General features: G+C 41.2%; 1 protein-coding gene across 1 annotated transcript in view; it reads right to left on the bottom strand.

The window, feature by feature from the left end:
• polr1a (RNA polymerase I subunit A) overlaps positions 1–18,386 on the bottom strand; it is a 142,766-nt gene that overhangs the window by 48,092 nt on the left and 76,288 nt on the right. The window contains exons 21-26 of the mRNA XM_072576247.1: positions 17,772–17,854; positions 14,883–15,048; positions 13,816–14,037; positions 8,675–8,889; positions 1,194–1,361; positions 722–857 (exon numbers count right to left, since the gene is read on the bottom strand). Coding sequence (XP_072432348.1) covers positions 722–857; positions 1,194–1,361; positions 8,675–8,889; positions 13,816–14,037; positions 14,883–15,048; positions 17,772–17,854 — 990 coding nt within the window. The remainder of the gene's footprint in view (positions 1–721; positions 858–1,193; positions 1,362–8,674; positions 8,890–13,815; positions 14,038–14,882; positions 15,049–17,771; positions 17,855–18,386) is intronic.

The following is an 18,386-nucleotide window of genomic DNA, read 5'->3' on the forward strand; positions in this document are numbered from 1 at the left end:
CACATCTTTGTACACTTTTAATGAAATAAAAGTGTTTCACAGGAGCGCTATAAAACAAACTTGAACGCAGAGCCATATAAACTGGTATTAGGCCAGATGACCAAAGGTTTGATCAAAGAGTTAGGTTTTAAGGAGTGTCTTAAAAGGAGGAAGGTGGGGTACGAGGAGTTTAAGAAAGGAAATTCCAGAGCAATGGCCTCGATGAGTGAAAGCAATGATAAAAACTTAAGTTGCTGAAGACACCATAATTAGATCACCAGTTAACAACCACCAAAACGTTGGTTGTTGACAACTCCCAGTATGTTTGATGTGGGAATAAATACATAAAGCTAGGTCATAAGCAAGTCAGTCAGAAAATATTACTAAACTAATTCAATCAAACTGAAAGACCAACTACAGCATTGAAACAAAGTGACAGTGAAAAGGTCAGAGTTCTCTTTAAAAATACAAATTCCTGACAAGGTTGGATGGCGTTCAGTACAGAACTTTTTGAAGTCTTGCCTTGCCACGGAATGTGACAGGAAACTGGCTTAATGCCCGTCCACCTGAACATATGATTCTCACCTCCACTTGACCCATAGCACATACTCAAACACACAATCAGCTCCAGATTTTAATGTTAACATTTAGTGTGAGAAACACATCACTATAAAACTAAAAGTTGTATCTTTTGGACATTTCATATATAAAGTGTAGAAAGGTGTACAGAAAATATACCTACCTCTGACAAACACACCCTTGTGAGCTGCTTTTTCAGTTTTTTAACCTTCTTCAATGCTTTCTTTGAGTTCAAAACAGGAATGCTCATCATTGGAGTTTTAATGTTAGCACTCGCCACCATGAGAATTTCACGCAACCTTTGTGAAAAGAAAAACTAAATAGATTACATTGCATTAGTCACGTGCACTTGGTTTATTGTGTGTATTGCTACCTATACAGTAGACCAGAGGAATAAACCATGCCTCCTTTGTCAGTTAACTTCAACCACCCTATAACCTCTCCCAAACCTTTGCTTTCTCCCTTCCCATTTCTTAGGTAGAATAACCTTTTGGTTGTTAACGGATAGAAACAACATTTCTACCTTCCTTCGGTATTGAAGATCAGTTAACTCGAAATGATAATTTTGTTTCCATGTCTATAGATTGCCAGACCTGCCAAGTATTTCGAGAACAGTCTGTATAAATTGCTCTTACCTGGGGATACCCAATGTGACATTCATCTCTCCTCGGCCAGCAAAATGGAAAGTGTTCAGTGTCATCTGTGTTGATGGCTCTCCAATACTTTGTGCAGCAAGGAGCCCTACGGCCTCTCCTGGCTCACATAGAGCTCGTTGCCACTTGAGATACAACAGCTCCTTTAAACTAAGAAAAGAAGAGAAAGGCCCAGTCAAGTTTTTAAACTGATTATAATCCAAATGGAATTTCCTCATCCTGCGCTTGGGACTACTGGATCAGTGGAAAGGTAAAATGTTTGGCCAGTCTGCCTAATTGTCCTCATATTTTCAACAGGGTTGTCAAAAGACCTTGAAAGTCCATCACTTTAGCTTGTGTGAGAAATTTTAACTAGACATGATATATAAATTCAAGAAAATAATGTGGATCTTGATAGTGCAACTGGCTGCTATGTTTCTCAGATTAGAAAAAACAACTTCGGTGACTGTAGAGTTCTGAGAGACATCAGAGGCTGCAAAATGCATTAGAGAAATGCAAGGTTTATTTTTCTTCCGCCCTCTTTTACATATAAAAAGATGTAAATCTAATAGGACTTAAGGTTACAAGAGTTTCTTGCAGGCACTGATTGTTCTATTGCATTTTCATAACACCAGACAAATTCAGTAACTTTTGGTCTCTGCAATTTACAACTCTGCTAATAGCAAAACTGGATGGCGTCAGCAGTGAATGTGATAACCTAAGGTCAAATAGCGTGGCTTGGGTGTTCTTGGACTGTGAACTGTTTCAAGAGAAACAAAGTGGGGGAGGGGGCAATAATTTTGTCTATCATGTATTGATGGATGGACAAATACAAGAGGATCTTTGGATGCAGGGCACTAAGAAACTACATCAAGCCTCACAAAAGCAGTCTCGAAGTCTGCTGACTGCAGTGTTATGACACGTGGTAAACCCTTCTGCTAATTTAAACCAGGTACACAGGAAAGCTCACCTCGCTTGTAATCTGCAAAAGCATGAGTGACAAAGAACTATCCCAAATTCCACTATTTAAAGAAAAAAATTAACAATTTATTTGTTAACTCCAAAAAAATTAAACATCTATCTATCTACACGGTAATCCTTTTCGTCTGATCAATTTATGAACCTCCCCCTCTAAAATAATATACCAATCTGATAAAACCCCTCAATTAAGATTTACAAAAAAATCAAATTTCAAAACCAGTCAGCTGTGTTGATTTTCCACTGTATCTTCCTGTCTGCTTTTTTTTGGTTTTCTGCTTCACAGATTTCATTGGAAAAGGTCTGTGTGGACAGTCTGTTGGTGCTCTTTGCCGCTCTGGCTAACTGTTCAAAATGCCTGATTTTTATACTCCTAAACATTGGATTGTCTCATTGGTTTGATGTTATCAAAACAGTAAAATTCAAATTCGACTAGAATTTGGTATCTTGGGGCATAACTTAAACTCATTGGCCGAATTTGAATTTGTTGTGTAAGATAGCAACTCAGCTCAGCTATTTGTTTCAAAGCCATAAGTTACATTCTTAAAGTTTTCAGCACACTCTTGTGCTTTTCTAGGTCCGTGCCAGCTTTCACTCTCTCAAAGGTAAAATAAAACTTTATAAAGCAGCAACTGACAAGATGCTGTGGGTTCAAGTGTTAACTAACTCAAGTGATAAATAGTCTTTTCATAATGCGGTTATTAATAGCAGGTGGCATGGGTAGTCAGCAGTGAAAGCATCAAGGATACAGGACAGAGAACATGCAAAGCTTCAAGGCTTACAGAATATTTGAAGAGAAAAGTAAACAATGACCCTATAAAAGAAAGGAAACAAAACCAGCACAAACAGTGACAACTCTGGAGAACAATCATCACAAAAGTGATCAGCCTTAGTATCCAGGACCTAGTGGTTAGAGACCTTTTTTAGAAAGCTCTGGTCAGGTTTACCATTCATCATAATATTTAAGCTAGGTAGTGAGTCCTATGCTTTACTTGGTTTGACATGTATTAGTAACTGAAGTTCTGTTTATTAATCAGTTGTAGCCAGAATAAAGGATTATTGAGTTAACTGACTGACATGTCTGAGTGATTTCTATTGGTAAACATTAAAAACAGACAGCACTGCCAATGAAATTGAATTGCACTACCAGTGAAGCTGGTCTCAGCTAGAAGGGGCGGGGCTGGTGGTGATAACGTCATTGGACTAGCAATTCAGTACCTCATTTTAATGTTTTGGGTACATGGGTTTGAAACCTCCCATGGCTAAATTTTGTGAAATTTGAATTAGAGCATCTGACCTAGTAAGCCAAAGTTAATTTGGGCAACAAATGCCAGCCTTGCCAGCAACAGCCATATCCCAGGAATGAACAAAGAAAATGATTATCAGTATTAACAGAACCTCTCATATGCTAAAGGTAAAACTGGGTCATGGCAGCATTAATCAATTTATTCAGAAATACATGCTAACAACATCCCCCAACAACTACAAATTCAGAACCAAAAATGCAAACTATGCTTGTCAACTGTAACAGATCACATTAACAGCCAACTCCAATGACTGCTAAGTACATAAACAAATGCAGATGAAAGGAAAACCAATATTGTGAACTGTGTTCGTATCAACTGTAAGAGATCATGTCAACAGCCATCTCAAATAACTGCAAAATGCATAAATCATTAAAGCAAATAAGCACGATCTTCATTATCAGTATAGGTGGAGAGGAACAGAATGCATGGGAAACTAATCTTGACAGCAATGACCAAAGCAGAAGGAACTGTGGATAAGAGGGAACACAGCATTCCTTGTAGAGACTGATTAAAAACATTTGTTATCACTTTGTCACAGTAAGGAGGACTCTAGATGTAAGAGCTATTGTGGTACAGTAATACTGTCCCTACTCCTGAAATGGGAGCCCCTGATTCAAGTCCATCTGCTCCAGAGATGTGTAATAGAATCTCTGAAAAGGTTGATGGCCAGGGTTCAAGACCCACCTGTCCCAGAGATTTGTAATAATGTCTCTCAACAGGTTGATTCAAAAATAGGTTCATAAAAGAACTCGTGGTGCAGTCGCAGTGTTCCTATCACAGAGCTTAAAGGGCTGGGTTTCTCACCTGCTCCAGAGGGGCGTAATAACTTTCCTGGACAAGTTGATTAAATGTTTAAAAAAGGACACAAGGAAGAGCCTAATTAACCATGGATGACAAGGAAGTTAAGAAACAATAAACAATGTAATAAAGGTTTCTAATAAAGCCAGGGGATTAGAAATTTTTAAAAAGCAAGAGATGACCCAAAAAAATAGAGGGAGAAAGTAAACCAGCAAATGCAATAAAAAAAAGGATAGAAAGAACTACTTCAAATATATAAAAAGGAAGGGAGAAGTCAGTGAGAACATAGGCTACTTCAAGAACAAGGCTGGAGAAATAATAATGGGAAACCAGTTTTGATCTTCAGATTGTGAGCAGCAGCTTGTTTGAAATAAAAAGGAGAATAAAGAAATTAATATTTATTTAGGAGGCCAGGCCTGAAATTTAATTCTTGTTACTAATGCTATACAGATGCTTTGATCCTAGAGAGGCGTAATCGTCAAAAAGATGGTACATCTTTGAGTTGCAATGGGACTCTCACAGGGAAATGGCCAGTTTAACAAAGTGAACCCAGAGGTTGAACTGTGGCTAGGTCAGAAAGGTTTTGGCTACACAGCCATATTACTCCCTGGTTATCCTCTCATTATTAACGTAGTGAAAATAGAACTTCAGTTATAAGGACTAAATGAATATTCCGCAGAGCCCAGTGAAACCTAGTTGCTAGAAGCTAACTGTAATGGTGTCAACTATATTAGCTTAGCTGGTGTTTGTTTTTGAGAGTGTGGGGAGATACTATCAAAGAAGATTGGATTTAAACCATAGACTTTGCTCTGCTAAAGCATTATTAATAAATTGTGAAATCTTTTGTTTAAGCTACAACCTTGGTGTCTGGTATTGGTTATTCACCAAATCTTTTAGTGGTTATTAAGTCTAGTTAGGATACACTGAAGTCAGTTTTAAGGTCATTGAGTATTTTACTTTTACTATATTGCAAATGGTTTGATTTGACTGCTTGCCTCCATGTCATAACACCAGGAAATGACAGACTAGATTAATAAATACTTTGCATTAGTCTTCCTTGTGGAAGATATTAATAGTGACTTAAAAATGTCAAATAATCAAAGGGTAAAAGTTGGCAGAAGGAAATGAAGATAATAACTATCAATATCACTAAAGAAAAAATACCCAGAAAACTAATGGGGCTAAAGCCCCTTAAATCCCCTGGACTAATGGGCTACATCCTAGAATAATAATTACCTTATTCAAAATGAGAGGAGACAAACAAAAACACAAATATAAGCCAGTGACTTAGCATGTCATAGGGAAAATCTACATTGTTCTAAGTCAGAATGATGTGTAACCTGGTGAGAACTTGCAGATGGTTACGCTCCCAAACATCTGTTCTTCTTGGCCGTTCAGGTGGTAGAAGTTGCAGGTTTACAAGGTGTTTTCAAAGGAGCCTTGGTAAGTTATTGCACAGCATCTTGTAATCAGCATCCACTGCTGCCACGATGTGGTGGTGGTAAAGGGAGTGAAAATTGAATGCAGTGCATATGGCTGCTTTGTCCTGAATCGTGTCAACCTTTTTCAGTATGATTGGAGATGTAGTCATCTCGGGAAGTGGGGAGTACTCTATGACATTCCCAATTTGTGTCTTGTAGAGAGCAAGCAAACTCTGGGGGGGGGATCAGGATTTGAGTTAGTCTCCAAAGAATCCTTAGACTCTGACTGGTATAGTATTTATTCTGCTGGTCAAATAACGGCTCTAGAAATGAGGAGTTTCAGTTATGTGAATAGACTGGAAAAATGGGATGCATGTTCTAAGATTACAGAGAGATTTGGTAGGGGTACATAAAAAATCTAGGGTCTAGACAGAGTGGATAGGAGATACTGTGATCATTGGTGGGAGGATAGAGCAGAGGACACCAAATTAAGGTAGTTATCAAAGTAAGGAATGGCAAGAAGGAAATACTTTTTTTTTAAAACACAGTAAGTACTTAGGATCTGGGATGCACTGCCCGATATGGTGGTGGTCACAGATTTAATCAAGAGACTTTCAAGAGATACTTTGGCAAATACCTGAAGGTAAATACCATGAAAACGGGACTAGGTGAATTGTTCATGCATAGAACTAGCAAGACACTGTGAATCAAGTAGCTTCCTTTTGTACTCTAATCAAGCTACAATGTTATGTGGTTCTTTTATTATTTCATTGGATGTTGGCCTTATTGGTAACATCCCCAACAACTGTCGCCCATTCCTCATTGTCCTTGAAGTTCAATGGGAACAATTATTGTATTTATTGAGAAACCTATAAATAGATGTTATTGATATTGACAGGATATTTAACTGGTCATCTTGGCTTTTGATTTGATTTATTGTAGTCACTTGTACCTAACTACAGTGAAAAGTTTTGTTTTGCAAGCAGTACAAACAGATCATAACAAACAAAGGCATACAGGTCATAGGTTGCTTAGACAAAGTGAGCCATACCAGGTTAAGAATTTAGGTTCAATAGTGCAGAATGGTTATAAGAAATGAGAGAATAAGATCTGCTGTAGAGAGGTCGCAAAGAGTCATCTGGTGTCAGCGTCATTGTGAATCAGCAACTGGGAAAAATGTTTAATTTAATATGGTGACAAATTGAGATTTTAAGACTAAAGTGACAGTGAACTCCTTCAGCCTGAGTAACAACAGCTTTTAGTGAACCATTTCACAACACCACATGCAATTTTTTACTTCTATATTTCATTGAATTTAAATTTCACCAGTTGCCATTGTGGGATTTGAACCCCTGTTCCCAGAACCTGAGCCTGGATCTCTGGCTTGCGAACCCAACATGACCATGGGGGGTCACATTGCAGCTGTGCAGGAAATTGTTTAGGCCATTGTTGGAATATTGCATGCAATTCTGGTCTCCCACCTGTCGAAAGAATGGTGTGAAACTTGAAAGGGCTCAAAAAAGATTGCCAAGAATGTTGCCAGGGTTGGAGGATTTGAGCTATAGAGAGAGGTTGAATAGGATGGGGCTGTTTTCCTTGGAGCATCGCAGGCTTAGGGGTGACCTAAGAGAGGTGTATAAAATCATGAAGATCATGGATAGGATAAATAGACAAAGTCTCTTCCCTGGGGTGGGGGAGTCCAGAACTACAGGGCATAGATTTAGGGTGAGAGGGGAAAGGTAAAAGGGACCTAAGGGACAACTTCTTCACACAGAGGGTGGTGCATGTATGGAATGAGTTGCCAGACGAAGTGGTGGAGGCTGGTACAATTACCACATTTAAAAGGCATCTGGATGGATATATGAATAGGAAGGGTTTGGAGGGATATTGAGCTGAAAATGTGTTGCTGGAAAAGCGCAGCAGGTCAGGCAGCATCCAAGGAACAGGAGAATTGACGTTACGGGCATCAGGCCTTCTCCTGTTCCTTGGACACTGCCTGACCTGCTGCGCTTTTCCAGCAACACATTTTCAGCTCTGATCTCCAGCATCTGCAGTCCTCACTTTCTCTTTTGGAGGGATACTGGCCAGGTGTTGGCAAGGGGGCAAGATTAGAATATCCGGTTGGCATGGACAAGTTGGACCGAAGGGTCTCTTTCTGTGCTGTACATAGAACATAGAAAAATACAGTGCAGTACAGGCCCTTTGGCCCTCGATGTTGCGCCGATCCAAGCCCACCTAACCTACACTAGCCCACTATCCTCCATATGCCTATCCAATGCCCTTTTAAATGCCCATAAAGAGGGAGAGTCCACCACTGCTACTGGCAGGGCATTCCATGAACTCACGACTCGCTGAGTAAAGAATCTACCCCTAACATCTATCCTATACCTACCACCCCTTAATTTAAAGCTATGCCCCCTCGTAATAGCTGACTCCATACGTGGAAAAAGGTTCTCATGGTCAACCCTATCTAAACCCCTAATCATCTTGTACACCTCTATCAAGTCACCCCTAAACCTTCTTTTCTCCAATGAAAACAGCCCCAAGTGCCTCAGCCTTTCCTCATACGGTCTTCCTACCATACCAGGCAACGTCCTGGTAAACCTTATCTGCACCCGTTCCAGTGCCTCCACATCCTTCCTATAGTATGACGACCAAAACTGCACACAATACTCCAGATGCGGCTGCACCAGAGTCTTATACAACTGCAACATGACCTCAGGACTCCGGAACTCAATTCCTCTACCAATAAAAGGCAGTACGCCATATGCCTTCTTCACCGCACTATTTACCTGGGTGGCAACTTTCAGAGATAAGTCTCTATGACCACTAAGCCAATACAGAGCAGAAATTCAAAATGAAGTGACACTACATTGTTCAAATTAATTACAATCTTTATAGTTGTTTAGAGTAATCTTGCCTTGCTCATATTTTAAAGTGAAAAGCTAAAACAAAATCAGATAATTTGCTTAATAAATACCGATCCAGTGGGAGGTCCAACTTGCCGTAGCCACTGACTTCTTTGCCCTCCTGATCAGTGAAGTATCTATCCACAGTATCGCTGAAATTTTCCGAAACGGAGCCAAAATAAATGTCTGGCCGATAAACTGAAAAACAAGGGTCAGGACAGCGAGCAGACTTCTTCAAATATTTAGACTTGCTCTTTTCATCCAGCGACTTCCAAGTCTCTAGCAACTATGGACAAGACATAAATGAATCTATTTTAGTGTGTCCTTGGCTGACAAAATTAGTTGAATCTGAAAAACAAAAGTCAGAGCAATAAGCTGTCTTTTCTAAATCTGTGTTCACTATTTTCATTCAGCTGTTCCCATATCTCCAGAACTGAGAGCAACATGGTAGATTGGTGAAAAGACATTCAGTCCACTCAGTGCAGCAGTTACTGGGTTCACAGTCCCTAACTCTGTAATCCCTTTCAGCCCTACAATACTCCTGAGAATTCATGTTCCCCTATTCAGTGGCCTGTGCATGCCCCACTGCTTCAGTGACCAGGTGTTTCAAGATTTGCACAAATACCTCATATTGTTCAATTTTTCGGATTGTACTCCTATTAAGCACCTTGGAGCACTTTACTGCATTACTGCTTTGTAAATACAACTTGTGGGAAGGGTGTTGGGGAAATAAACTAAAGACAGAGTATCACTCCAAAATTACTCAAAGTTTAAATACCATTCAGGACATAATAAGCTCATCACCTCTTTTGATGGATATTGAATACTTCAATTTTCTACAAGTTTTTGATAAAGGTCTCCCACAGGAGATTAATTAGAAAATTTACAGCATCTGGGATAGAAAGTATTGCTTTGCATGGATTAAAGACTGGTTAAGAAATAGAAAATAGAGAACGGCAATAAATGAGTCATTCTTGCATTGGCAAGCTATAACTGGTTGGGTACAGAAAGGATTAGTACGTGGGCCCCAGCTGTTCACAACATATGTTAATCATTTGGAGGAATGAAGTAAATGTAATACTTCCAAATCTGCAGATGATACAAAGCTAATGTGTTGTAAGAAAGATGCAAAATGGCTTCAAGAAGATTTGGACAGTCTTAGTGAATGGGCTAGGAAAAGGCAGATGAAAAATGAGGTTATCCACTTTACTGGGAGGAACAGATCGGGGAGGCCTAGTGGTATTATCGTCAACTATTAATCCAGAAACTCAATTAATGTTCTGGGGACCAGCGTTTGAAACCCACCATGGTAGATGGTGGAATTTTAATTCAATTAAAATAATACTGGAATTAAGAATCTACTGATGACCATTAAACCATTGTTGAATGTCGAAAAAAAAAATTGCATCCGGCTCACTGATGTATTTGAAGAAAGCAAATCTGCAGTCCTTATCCACAATCCTCATGTGGCCTAGCCTACATGTGACTCAAGACCCACAGCAATGTGGCTAACTCTCAACTGCTCTCCGAAACGGCCTGGCAAGCCAATCAGTTGTGTCACTTGCTACAGAGCCTCAAAGAAATATAATCAGACATTACAGCTGACATCGATCAAGGCACCAGAAATGACAAAAGCAGAAACAGCCCTGTCTACCTTACTAACACCTGCAGGCTACTTTCAAAATTGAGAGAGCTGCCTCACTGACAAATCAAGCCACAATGTGACATGGTTATACTCACGGAATCATACCTTACAGGCAACACTCCAGACACAACAGTCACCATGTCTGGATGTATTGTGCCCCATCAGCAGAACACACCTTGCAGAGTTGGGGCACAGTGGTATACAGTCATGAGGGGGTTACGCTGGGAGTCGTCAACATTGACTCTGGACTCCATGAAGTCTCATGGGTTCAGGTTTAACATGGGCAAGGAAACTCCACTTACCATCCTCCCTCAGCTAATGAATCAGTGCTCCTCCATATTGAAAAACACAGAGGAAGCAGAGTGGCAAGGGGGCAAAATGTACTCTAGGTGGGGGAATTTCAATGTCCACCACCAAGATTGGCTTGGCAGAAGCACGACTGTTCAAGCCCTAAACTGCCATACTGGGTTTGCAACAGATGGTAAGGGAACAATATACATGACCTCATCCTGACCAATCTGCTGGCTGCAGATGCACCTGACCATGACAGTATCAGTATCAGTAAGAGTGACCATGACAGTTCTTGTAGAGACAAAATCCCATTTTCGCATTGAGAATAAGCTCAACCATGTTGTATGGCACTATCACCATGATAAGTGGGATCTTTGAACAGGTTGGCTAACTCAAGACTGAGTATCCAGGATAATTCAAGTGGAATCTACAACCCCAAAGCCCTGCATATCCTGGGGGTGGGGAGGGACGGGGTTATCATTGACCACTATCTCAACTAGGACTTGCCACATAAACAGTGTCTACAAGGGCAGATCAGAAACTAGGAATATTGTGGCAAGTAACTCACCTCCTGACTTCTTAAAACTAGTCCACCATCTAAGTGCGCAAGTCAGGAGTGTGATAGAATACTCCCCCTTGCCTGGATGAGTGCAGCTCTAACATCACTTAGGTAGCTTGACACCATCTAGGACAAAGCAGTTGCTTGACTGGCACTACATCCACAAATATGCAGCACCTCGCATTTATCTGAATTAAACTCCAGCTGCTACTTCTCGGCCCATTGGCCCATCTGGTCAAGATCTTGTTATAATCTGAGGTAACCTTCTTTGCTGTCCAATACATCTCCAATTTTGGCATCATCTGCAAACTTACTAACTGTACCTCTTATGCTTACATTCAAATCATTTACGTAAATGACAAAAAGTAGAGGACCTAGCACCGATCCTTGTGGCACTCCACTGGTCACAGGCCTCCAGTCTGAAAAACAACTCTCCATCACCATCCTCTGTCTTCTACCTTTGAGCCAGTTCTACACCCAAATGGCTAGATCTCCCTTTATTCCATGAGATCTAACCTTGCTAATCAGTCTCCCATGGGGAACCTTGTCAAACGCCTTACTGAAGTCCATATAGATCATATCTACCACTCTGCCCTCATCAATCCTCTTTGTTACTTCCTCAAAAAACTCTAATACATTTGTGAGACATGATTTCCCATGCACAAAGCCATCTTAACTATCCCTAATCAGTCCTTGCCTTTCCAAATACATGTACATCCTGTCCCTCAGGATTCCCTCCAACAACTTGCGCATCACCCATGTCAGGCTCACTGGTCTATAGTTCCCTGGCTTGACCTGGCCTGGTTCGTTGCCAAGCATGGCCTCTCCTCTAGTTGGCCTATCTACATATTGAGTCAGAAATCCTTCCTGGACACACCTGACAAAAACTGCTCCATTCAAACTGCTTGAACTAAGGAGGTTCCAATCAATATTCCAGAAGTTAAAGTCACACATGACAACAAACCTGTTATTTCTGCACAATTCCAAAATCTTCCTCCCAATCTGCACCACTGTGTCTCTGTTGCTATTGGAGGGGGCTGTAGAAAACTCCCAATAAAGTGACTGCTCCTTTCCTGTTTCTGACTTGCACCATACTGACTCTGTAGACAAACCCTCCTCCCTTTCTGCAGCTATGATACAATCCCTGATTAGCAATGCCACTCCTCCACCTCTTTTACCTCCCTCCGCCATTCCTTTTGAAACATCTAAACCCTGGAACATCTAACAACCATTCCTGCCCCAAATGATATCCAGTTCTCTGTAATGGCCACAACATCACAGCTCCAAGTACTGATTCATGCTCTAAGTTCATCACCCTGAGTCCTGATACTTCTTGTGTTAAAATAGACACACTTCAACCCATCACACTAACTGCAACTTTGCCTCATCAACTGCAAATCTCTCCTCACAGACTCTCTGCACGCTGTATCTGGCCGCTCACTAGTTACTCCATTCTTAGATTGTAGCTCTGGTTCCCACCCTCCAACAACTAGCTTAAACCCTCCCCAAGAACTAGCAAACGTCCCACCCAGGATATTGGTGCCCCTCCTGTTCAGGTGCAACCCATCCTTCCCCAGTAGGTATCCCAATGATCGACATATCTGAAGCCCTCCCTCGTACACAAGCCCAGCAGCTACATGTTCATCTGTATTCGCTCTCTGTTCCTAGCCCATGGCACTGCTAGCGATCTTGAGATTACTATTCTGCTCATCCTGCCTTTTAGCTTCCAGCCTAACTTCCTATTCACTTTTCAGGTCCTCATCCCTTTTCCTAGCTATGTTATTGGTACTGATGTGTACCACGACTTCTTGCTGTGGTCCCTCCCCTTAAAAATTCTGTCGATTCAGAGATATCCCTGACCTTGGCATCCAGATTGGTGGGTTGGGGGAAGATGGGGGAGGAGTTCCAACAGTGGAGGGGGTGGGGGGGAAGAATAAAGGAAGAAAAGGGGATGAGAGAAGAGAATTGACATGATGGAAAGAGTTTGAGAAGGGCTGGGGTGCAAATGAGTTACACAGAGATGGGCCATCCGAATTAGGAATTCACCGTTCATACATTGTTCATTTTTGCAAGGGAAGATGGCATTGGAGATTGGACGGGTGGAGGATGTGTTTTTTCCTGTTGGTGACCGTCAAAACAGGACAGAGTGGGCCTAGGCTCAAAGCTTCACAGTAACCAGTGGCGGTCTGAGTGACAGAGTGAGCACGAGAAAACCTGACTTCAACATACTCACACTCCTCACAAATCCCCATTGGCACAAATAAATGAATAATGCCCACAAAAAGTCCTGTTCAGTCAGCATTATAATCCCGAGAGGTATTTAAATAATTATTTGTAGAGAATTGCTGCTGGACCTTCTCACTTTTTGTCATTCTCTCAAAAATACTAACATTGCTGGTCACTTTCCATCTCTCCTTCTCTGAAGACTCACAGTCTGAGCTGTTCCAGGTCCTCCAAGTTTGGACCGTGTCTTAAACTACTCCTTCATTACTGATTCTGTTTCTCTATGTTGACTGCTCTTCCAAACGCAAATCCTCCTGACTAAAAGCTGTGATTTTTGTAAATCCTAGTCAGAACAGGTATCTAAAATGGCAGATTTGAAACACACAAAAGTTTTAAATCTGCATATTGACAGAAATTTCTCATCGCTATACCTTTATAAGTGTAATAAGGATGGATAATGAATGCCAACTCAGCCAGCAATTTTTAAAACTCACTTGTTGAGTTGCAGGATCTCTGGAATTTACCCATTCTCTATCTCGGTTTATATTCTTGATCTTATTCCACTTCTTCTGTGAATAGAGCAGGAATGCACTTAGACGAGAGACAGCTTCTGGGTGCTTTGCCTTCCATTTCTTTATTGCTTTTTGCCACTTGCTTGCAGCCTGTGAATCCAGTTTGCTTAAAACCTCTTCCAAGTGCTTCGACTTTTTAATCCCCTAATAAATACAATAGACACAGGAGCATCACTTTTGAAATTTTTTGCTTAGTTTACAATCCAATTTTATTAACCTCCAACCCAGTCTTCTCCCTTTATCGTTAAAAAGTACTCTTTATCTGGGTATCCGATAGTAAATATTAGCAGGCATTTTCTTCAGTCTGAAAAATATCATTAGCTGTGCAAAATGAGGTTAGCCAAAATGACACTTTCAAAACTTAGACTGACAAATTTTCATTAGTCAAGAATATTAACATATTACAGAATGAAGGTGGATTCATGGAGTTAAAACGTAGATTAGTAATGCTCTACTGAATGGTAGAAGGGACTGAAGCAGCTAAATAGCTATATCCTGTTCCTAGACCCTTGCTCAATATCTACACATTGACACTCCAAACGAGGGGCACATCTACTTACTAGGAATAAATGATCTGTGCATTATCATCTTGCCACTATCTAAAGCAGATAATGCAGAAATTATAGTGGTAGTCCCTCTCTCTTGACATGAGCTCAAATGTTACAGACCTGGACAGATACTGGGTAGCTGAGGGGCTTCTTTCCCCTTTCTGAGATCGCTTGCATGACTCAACACTGAACCTTTATTACTACAGCCCATGGAGAATTCTCCCTTGTTTTCTAATCAGCCTTTACAGCAGTATGATGAGGAATTAAAGCTACTTATAAATGCTAGTACTGAAGCTTTCTGCCCCTTGCATTTACAACAGATATATTTGGACAAGCACGTGAAGAGTTAGCCAACAACAATTTCCAGTTTTTGACAGACTTTCATATCTTGCATAGTAAGCAAATTTTTCAATAATTTATGTACGTTCAATGATAACTCACCTCATAGTTGGCAGCAATAAAGGGAAACTGCCCTGGCTGAAGGAACTGGGTTCTTGGAATATCTAAACCATCTTCACCGTATAAGAACTGTATAACACTGCCATCGCTATCTCGTACTGTCAGGTCATATTGCACCACCAGCCCTTCCAAATGTTTTATAATGCACCTAATGTAAAATACAAGAAAGAGTCAATAGTGTGTATCTTTTCCTTTTATCAGCCGTAGCTCAGTGGTTGTTTGTTTTATCACACACTTGCCACTTTTATCAACAATCACTCCCTCACTCCCTTCACCCTAGTACTTCATATGCTTTCAACCAGTTAAACATAGAACTCAAATTAATTCTCCGAACCTAGTCACTTCTTGTGTTAATAAAGCACACATTTTGACAACATTTTCTGTTACTTCTTGTAATAGTCCCTTTTGTATAAGAATGCCCAACTTAGCATCTTAGATTTTAAGAATTCCACAAATCCCAGGTAAGTTTGATGAGCAGTGGGCCAGGCCACAAGATAGAAATTCACTTTATAGAAATTTACTGCGATGTTCCATTTGAGTTTTACCACTGTGACTTAATAACATAGGATTCTCTCAGGGTAAACTTGCAAGTTGAGTCAGTGGCTAGGAAGGAAAATGCAATGACGGCATTTATTCCGAGAGAACTTGAATATAAAAGCAGGGATGTACTTCTGAGGCTCTAAAAGGCTCTGGTGAGACCACATTTGGAGTATTGTGTCCAGCTTTGGGCCCCCATCCCTCAGGAAAGATGTACTAGCCCTGCAGCGTGTTCAGAAGAGATTCAAGAGAATGATCCCAGGAATGAAAAGCTTAACATATGAGGAATGTTTGAGGACTCTGGGTTTATTCACGATGGAGTTTAGAAGGGCGAGGAGGAATCGAATTGAAACATACAGAATACTGAATGGTCTGGACAGAGTTGGTGTTGGAAAGAGGTTTCCGTTGGTTGGAGAGAACAGGAGTCAAGATTCGAGTGGTGCTGAAAAAGCACAGCAGGTCAAGCACCATCCGAGGAGCAGGGAAAAAAAAAATTGACATTTCAGCCTACCTCCCCCACTCCAACCTCTCACCCTCAACACGCAGCCCTCCACTCCCTCTGCTCCAATCCCAACCCACCACTCTAATCTTGACTCTGATCTCCAGCATCTGCAGTCCTCACTTTCGCCTGGAGAGAGTAGGACTGAAGGGAATGCCTTGGAGTAAAGGGAAGACCTTTTAGAATGGAGATAAGGAGAAACTTGTTCAGTAACAGAGCGGTGAATCTATGCAATTCATTGCCTCAGAAGGTTGTGGAGGCCAGGTCATTAAACGGAGATAGATAGGTTCTCGAGTATCAAAGGTTACAGAGAGAAAGCGGGAGAATGGGGTCGAGAAACTGAGCAGGTATGATTGAATGGCAGAGCAGACTCGATGGGCTGAATGGCCTAATTTCTGCTCCTATACCTTATGGTCTTTTATGTGAGAAAGGTGTGCATTTCTATAGTTTCTTTTGTGAACTCAAGACATCCCAAAGCAATTAACAGTCAATGAATGCTTCTGATCAGATATAGGAAAAGCAGCCAAAGCCCAGTTGTCGCATTTGTAGATGATGGAGCAACATTTGAAGATAGTGATCAACTTGATGAAGCACATTCATTGGTGGAATGGGCAGTATCATGGCAGGCAAAATTAAGTACAGAGAAGTGCAAAGAGATATACGTTGATAGGAGGCAAGCAAAACAATAGAAAATGAAGGATATTACTCTAAAGTGGGTGCATGTATCACTAAAGGTAAGAGGGTAAGTTGAGAAAGCAGTTATAAAGACATAAGGAATCCTGGGTTTTGGTAAGCTACAACACAGAACCAAGCGCATGATAAACAGCATTTGCAACATGTAAATGTAGGTGGGCGACACGGTGGCACAGTGGTTAGCACTGCTGCCTCACAGCGCCAGAGACCCGGGTTCAATTCCCACCTCAGGTGACTGACTGTGTGGAGTTTGCACGTTCTCCCAGCGTCTACGTGGGTTTTCTCCGGGTCCTCCGGTTTCCTCCCACAGTCACAAAGATGTGCAGGCCAGGTGAATTGGCCATGCTAAATTGCCCGTAGTGATAGGTAAGTGGTAAATGTAGGGGTATGGGTGGGTTGCGCTTCGGCGGGTCGGTGTGGACTTGTTGGGCCCATTACATTACATTACATTACTGTAATGTAATCTAATCTAATGTTTAAGTGATCCGATAACCAACAGATCAGATCTAAACTGCCATATTCAGCCATGAACAGCATGAATTAAACAACGAACGAGAGAAGAACAGCTCCATAAACATCCTCACCCTCAGCAAAAAGGGAGATCAGTAAATCAGTGCAAAAGGCTGAAATGCTTGCACCTTGGCCTATTCCAGTCATCCCCAACATTCTTCAGTCAATTTGATTCACTCCACATCATATTAAGAAATAGCTGAAAAACTTGAGACAAAAAAGGCCATAGTCCTGACAACATTTCACTGTGGTATTGAAGACTAGTGCTCCAGGTTGTTCCATACTGCAATGGGAAATAAATTTGCCAACTATAAAGCTTATCCACTATCTACAAGGCTTAAATCAGGAGTCAATTAGTTCAGCTGGCTGAATGCTCTGCCTTGCAAATCAGCCAACGTCAACAACGCAACTCAATTCTGCACCCTCTTCTCAACCCTGCTTCTTGCCCAAGACATCATGACCCGCAGGTTAAACTCACCACCAGTCATCTCATTCGATGGAAGAGGAGCCACATGTTACTCACCTGTGCAACAATTTAGTACTGTTGTTGTGTGGTGAGGGAGAGGACTACACAAAGAATAACAAAGACAGACTAAATTAAAAGAACATATGAAGTGGAAACAGTTTCTTACCTTTGAAGATATCCAGAACGGCTGGTCTTTACAGCTGTGTCCACCAGACCTTCCCTGCCAGCCATACAGTGAAAAAAAAATTCCTGGAGCACAAGCAACAGCAGGACATAAATCACTGAGGTACTGCAACTTCTTTAACATGATGTGGGCACCACTGCAAAATCCAATATTTGTTGCCCATCCCAATTCACCCTTGCAACAAGTGGCTTTCTAGACAATTACAGAGAGAATTGGACAATTGTCCCTTGACCTCAATGGGATTTCTATTGCTGAATCCTCCACTATCAACATCTTGGTTATCATTCACCAGAAACTGAAATGGTCTATCCATTTAAATACTGTGATGACATGAGCAGGTCAGAGGCTAAGAATCCTATACTGAGTAACTCACCTCTTGACTTCTTGAAGCCTGTCCACTATCTACAAGACACAAGTCAGGATTGTGATGGAAGACTTTCAGGAGAAAGTGAGGACTGCAGATGCTGGAAATCAGTGTCAAAAGGTGTGGCACTGGAAAAGCACAGCAGGTCAGGCAGCATTTGAAGCAGGAGAGTCAAAGTTTTAGGCACAAGCCCTTCATCAGGAACTTTTGGGGGGGGTGGCTGAGAAATAAAT

This window comes from Chiloscyllium punctatum, chromosome 1 (genome assembly GCF_047496795.1).
Source record: "Chiloscyllium punctatum isolate Juve2018m chromosome 1, sChiPun1.3, whole genome shotgun sequence".
NCBI classification, from domain to species: Eukaryota; Metazoa; Chordata; class Chondrichthyes; order Orectolobiformes; family Hemiscylliidae; genus Chiloscyllium; species Chiloscyllium punctatum.